The sequence below is a fragment of the Mizuhopecten yessoensis genome, unplaced genomic scaffold (genome assembly GCF_002113885.1).
Source record: "Mizuhopecten yessoensis strain PY_sf001 unplaced genomic scaffold, ASM211388v2 scaffold10885, whole genome shotgun sequence".
Classification (NCBI taxonomy): Eukaryota; Metazoa; Mollusca; class Bivalvia; order Pectinida; family Pectinidae; genus Mizuhopecten; species Mizuhopecten yessoensis.
Genome location: NW_018408770.1, coordinates 1122743 through 1128749, shown reverse-complemented (window position 1 = coordinate 1128749; position 6007 = coordinate 1122743). Strand labels below are relative to the sequence as shown.

The window sequence follows — 6007 nt, the reverse complement described above, 5'->3', positions numbered from 1 at the left end:
TTTTTCGGGTCAATCAGAAATACAATTTGGCTGCCATGGCCGCTATTTTGCTACTAAGTTCTAATAGGCCGATCTCACTTAAAATTGGTCTAGGAATGATCAGCTCATGGTCCTGACAAAGTTAAGTTAACATTATACTATTTTTTACTCAAATTGGTACATATTTCAACAACAGAAATAAATACTGTTAACTCAGGTGACCGTTTAGGCCCATGGGCCTCTTGTTTCAGATTCATGCAGGTATTGTTAGCTCACCTTGTCCAAAGGACCATAGTGAGCTTTATATATGCCGTGGCGCAGCGTCCATCGTCCGTCGTCGTCGTCAACTTTTTCTTTAAAGCTTATCTCCTCCTAAACGCCAAAGAGGATTTCAACCAAATTTGGACTGAAGCATCAGTAGGGACGGGCAATCATTTTAAAATAAATGAGGTTTGTTCGACCCCTGAGGCTAGGGGAGCAGGGCCCTGAAGGGGAACTTAGCTAAATTTGCTTTAAAACGCATCTCCTGCTAAAAGCCAGAAAGGATTTCAACCAAATTCAGTCTGAAGCATCAGTAAGGGAGTGCAATCATTTCTTGAATTAATGAGGTTGGTTCGACCCCTGAGGCCAGGGGGGCGGGTCCCCTGAAGGAGAATTTAGTTTAATTTGCTTTAAAACGCATATACTCCTAAACACTAGAGAAGATTTCAGCCAAATTTAGTCCGAAGCATCAGTAGCAAAGGGCAATTGTTTCTTGAATAAATGAGGTTGGTTCAACCCCTGAGGCCAGGGGGGCAGAGCCCTGAAGGGGAACTTAGCTAAAATTGCTTTAAAACGCATCTCCTCCTTAACCCCAGAGACGATTTAAACCAAATTGGCTCTGAAACTTCATTCGGGGAGGGCAATCATTTCCTGAATAAATGAGGTTGGTTCAACCCCTGAGGCCAGGGGGGTGGGGCCCTGAAGGGGAACTTAGCTAAATTTGCTTTATAACACATCTCTTCCTAAACGCCAGAGACTAATTTAACCAAATTTGCTCTGAAACTTCATTTTGGGAGGGCAATCATTTCCTAAATAAATGAGGCTGGTTTGACTCCTGGGGCTAGGAAGGCCAGGCCCTAATGGGAAAATTAAGTCTGAAGCATCAGTAGGGGAGGGCAATCATTTCCTAAATAAATGAGGTTGGTTCGACCCCTGAGGCCAGGGGGGCGGGGCCCTGAAGGGGAACTTAGCTAAAATTTTGCTTTAAAACGCATCTCCTCCTAAAAACCAGAGACGATTTTAACCAAATTTGCTCTGAAACTTCATTCGGGGAGGGCAATAATTTTCTAAATAAATGAGGCTGGTTCGACCCTGGGGCTAGGAAGGCCGGGCCCCAAAGAGGAAAATTATCTATTATTTTACTTTAAGATGCTAATACCCCCAATTGCCTGAGTGGATTGTACAAAATTTGGTCAAAAAAATTATTGATTTGACCCCTGCGGTCCTAAGAAATGGTACAGCTAGCTTATCATATTCTATGGTGTAGTTTTCATAAATTGTTAAAAATTGGTTTCTAGGTTTATAAAAGCTTATAGTTGAATGAAAATTAAAGTAATGTCTAATTAGACCCTGTAATATGATATACCGTAAATTTGCGGGTAAAGTGCGCACTCGGGTATAGAAAAAAATGAAAATAAAATGATTTTTTAGTGTTTGCCAAAGAATTTAATTCTTTGTTGTTTCAATCTTCAATCTTATCATATATGACCGACGACTCAAAATAAAACTATTTGAAGGGAGGTAATCCAATATGGCGGACCAGAAACTCGAGAATGATAACCCAAGAATGACTTGTTCCTGCGTATAGTGTGCACCCCCTTTTTGGCATGAAAATATTTACCTAAAAAAGTGTGCACTATACGCGCGAATTTACGGTATTACTTATTTCAAAATCTGTTAACATGGCAACTAGGAGGGTAAATAGGAATCACCCTGTCTGCATGTCCATCTGTCCATTATCCTTACTGGCTTGTAAGCACAACTCCTCCTAAACCATGTGTTGGATATTTTTGTAACTTGACACAGTGAAAGCACATCGTATGTAAATGTGCATGATGAAAGGAATTTGCAATTTGATTATTTTTCTTAGAGTCATGGCTCTTGAAATGTTCTGCTCCAGAAACCTTGTAAACACAACTCCTCCTTACCTGTTTTTTTTATATTTTGGTAACTTGGCAGTGTTAAACTACATCTTATGTACATGTGCATGAAGAATGGAATTTGTGATTTACCTATTTTTTCTGGAGTTATGGCCCTTGAAACTTTAACTTCTGCTCCAGAAATCATGTAAGTGCAAGCCGGGGTATATCTATGTGAGCTCGCTGACAGTTTGAATTGTTTGATAGTTATCAGGATAAGAATTTCTAGCTGATTTACTACACTAAACTCCTATAATACTACTTTTGATAGTGGATGTATGATATCAGGGTTAATATGTAAACTTGGTATAATTCCCAAATTTTCAGTAACTACAAAAGTGACAAAGTTTATGACCCAGAGATTCATCAACAGTTTCTGGATCTGTACCTGTTCTACTTCACAAAAATCAATGAGGTACCAGATGATTTTGTCTCCCATTTACAGTATGCAATGAAGAGGATAGCGACAGCTTACCCTGGCAAACATAATGAGAACCCATATCAAGTAAGATTTTTTTCTGTTGTAGTTCATCCATGACCTGTCATATCATCAATGTTATCACTGGAAGACTTTCTTCATGAATTCACATGACTTCAACCATTACATATGTGAACTTCTACTATATACATGTATTCATAAGACTTTTAGTTTGGTGGTGACAGACAAAATACTAAGACAAACTTATATTAATAGAATCCATCCCTGATGTGAGGTATGGATAAGGTTATTCAAACCCTCGGGATAAAATATTGAGCAGGAGACCCGAAGCTTTGCCGAGGGTCCTTTGCTCCATATTTTATCCCAAGGGTTTGAATAACCTTATCCTTACCTCACATCAGGGATGGATTCTTTTTCTTGCTTATTACCTAAAACCCCTAAAAACAGCTGCTCTTTTAGTAAAGTTGTAAACTGTCCGCACATTTCTCATTTGCATATGAAGCCCGGATGGCAGGTGTTTAGTGACGTGAATGACCCTGACTAACACCAAAACGTCATACAATGACGTCACGGACAATAACGTGACCCTAAAAGGTCACCATAATTCCCCCGCAAGTCTGCGCATGTAAGCGATCTAGACCCTTGGGTCGAATAGAATTTTCCAGCACTGCCGGAAATGCGAATATCTGGGTCTAGTATGCAAGAATGATGAATATAGACATAATGTAAGAGTCCCAGCATGCATGGTGATACCCTGTTCATAAGAATTTATTGTGGCCCTGGGTGATTTTCTCTGGATCCAATTTTTAGCTTACCGGGTCTGAAGGACCAGGGTTTAACTAAGCAATGGATATCAACAATATTTGGTTGGAAGCATCCCTAGGTGGGAGGATTCAAAACTGTGGGGGCTGATACCCAAAGGGGCTGAGAGATAGGGCCAAAAAGGGTAATTTGGCTGTTTTGCTATAAGCGACTTATTCTCTGGAACTAAGCAATAGATATCAACATTTTTTTGTTGGAAACATGCCTAGGTGGTGGGAATTAACAATTGTACAATTGGACAGGCTGATCCCTCGGGATAAGGGGTGGGGCCAAAAATAGTTTATAACTTGGAATTGATTGAGATCCTCACCCTATAACCACATACACAATTGCTGAGTATTAAGAGACGAATGCACATATGCCTCAAGGATGGCTCTGGGGTTTGACCCCACCCCTTCAGATTTAGTCCCTGGGTCATAACTTTGAAATGGTTGAGATCCCCTTCCCATAACAATATATACAATTGTTGGGCATATGGTGATGTCTATGAGCCATAAAATAGAGGACTGACCTGACATAAGGTTTTGTCCGATAGTGATAGACAAGTACAAATTAGGTGGCAAATTTAAAACTGATGCTTAAGAAAAATTCAACAGCCTGTATCAAAAACTTATTTTTATGCAAGAACCTGTATCACAAAAAGAAAATTGATTAAACAAAGGAGCTTTCCTGTAAGTAATTGATGTGTTGAAGGCATCGTCTATTAATCAACAAGTCGATTTAAGTAAGATGCACCTTTATAAGCATAAAATTGATTTAACAAAGGCACCGACCCTCTTATAAACAGGAATTTGATTAAACAAAGAAACCATCTCACAAATAGGAAATGGATTAAACAATTTAAAGAATCCTTCTTTTGATACAAAGTCAAATAAACTAAGAAACCCTCCAATAAACAGAAATTTAATTATAAAGAAACCCGCCTTTAAAGATACCATCCAGGAAGTTGAACAAAAGCTACTCTCTCATAAACATTATTAGCTCACCTATAGGCAGAGGGACTAAATTTTGTAAATTTGTTTGTGGGGAGGGGGAGGAGGTTGAGGGGCAGAGTGGCTAGCTGGGCCCAATAGGGGAAATAGAGCTAAGCATGCTTAGGAACAAAAGAATCAATTTTGTATAAACTGGGGTGTGTAGATCAGATGGGTCGGGGCCCATTAGGGAAAATAGAGGAAAACATTGAAAATCCTTCTCCTTTTGTACCGATGAAGGGATTTTGACCAAATTTGGTCTGGAGCATCATTGGCCAAAGGGTTCTCTGTTTTGTATAAACAGAGGGTATGGTCCCCCTGGGGACAGAGGGGCCAAATAGGGGGAAAATAGATTAATCTTTAAAAACTTCTTCAAAACCAATTGAAGGATTTTGACCAAAGGACTATGTATGGTTTGGGCCTGTTTTGGCCCCCAAATGCATCAAAATTCAAAACCTTTAAATGAACTTGAAATGACTGTTTCTTGAAATTTGAATACTTTCCAAATACGTTTATGAAAATATTTATTTATATTTCTAATAATTGTTGCCATGGTAACAAGTTCAAATTTGCATAAATTAGAAAAAAATGTATATTCAGTGAATATTGTGATATTTTGCAGTTTTTCTGCTAGAAACTATAGAGCACATGCTTGAACAAACTTAATATCAAAGGATAGTATTTAGGAACCTGTAATACATCTTAAGGAGAAATATAAAGTTTGTTTAAGAGTGCGCTCTATGGTAGCTAAGAGAAAAACTAGGTGAAAACCTGTCAAAATTGACTGAATAATCAAAATTTAATCATTTATGCAAATATGACCTGGTTACCATGGCAGCCAAAATTGAAAACACAAATAAATGTTTACATAATAGTACTGGGGAAGTATTCAAAATTAAAGAAACAGTCATTTTAAAGTTCTGTTGCAGATTTTTTGTTTTGATGGATTTGGGGGCTAAAAAAGGCCCAAACCATACATAGTCCTTTGTTCTAGAGCATCTTTGAACAAAGGAGCCTCAAGTTTGTATAAAAGGAGTTTGTTGGGGCAGAGGTGCAAGGCCCAATAGGGGAAATATAGGAATTTTGTTCTCCTACTATACAAGTGAAGGGATATAAACCAAATGCAGTCTGAAGCATGCTTAGGGACAAAAGTATCAATTTTGTATAAACTGAGGTGTGTGCCTCCTTCTTTGTGGCAGATGGGTGGGGCCCATTAGGGGAAATAGAGGAAAACATTAATAATCCTTCTCCTTCTGTACCGATAAAGGGATTTTAACCAAACTTGTTCTAAAGCATCTTTGGGCAAAGGGATTTTCATATCTATAAATGGTGGATGTGCCCCTTTTCCTTTAAAACGCTATATACCTTAACTGCTCAGAGGATTTTGACCAAATTTGGTCTGTAGCATCATTGCCAAAGGATTCTCAATTTTGTATAAATGTAGGGTATGGCCCCCCTGGGGGCAGAGGGGCTGGCCAAATAAGGGGAAAATAGGTAAATCTTCAAAAACCTTATTCTCCTTAACCAATATAAGGGTTTTGACCAAATTTGTTTTAGAGCATCTTTGGACAAAGGGGTCTCAAATTTGTATGAAGTTTTTAAACAGAGTTTGTGCC

The 6007-nt window shown here is 38.6% G+C and overlaps 1 protein-coding gene across 1 annotated transcript in view; it reads left to right on the top strand.

The window, feature by feature from the left end:
- Positions 1-6007, top strand: part of LOC110463303 — a 52776-nt gene that overhangs the window by 8314 nt on the left and 38455 nt on the right. The window contains exon 7 of the mRNA XM_021517802.1: positions 2487-2664. Coding sequence (XP_021373477.1) covers positions 2487-2664 — 178 coding nt within the window. The remainder of the gene's footprint in view (positions 1-2486; positions 2665-6007) is intronic.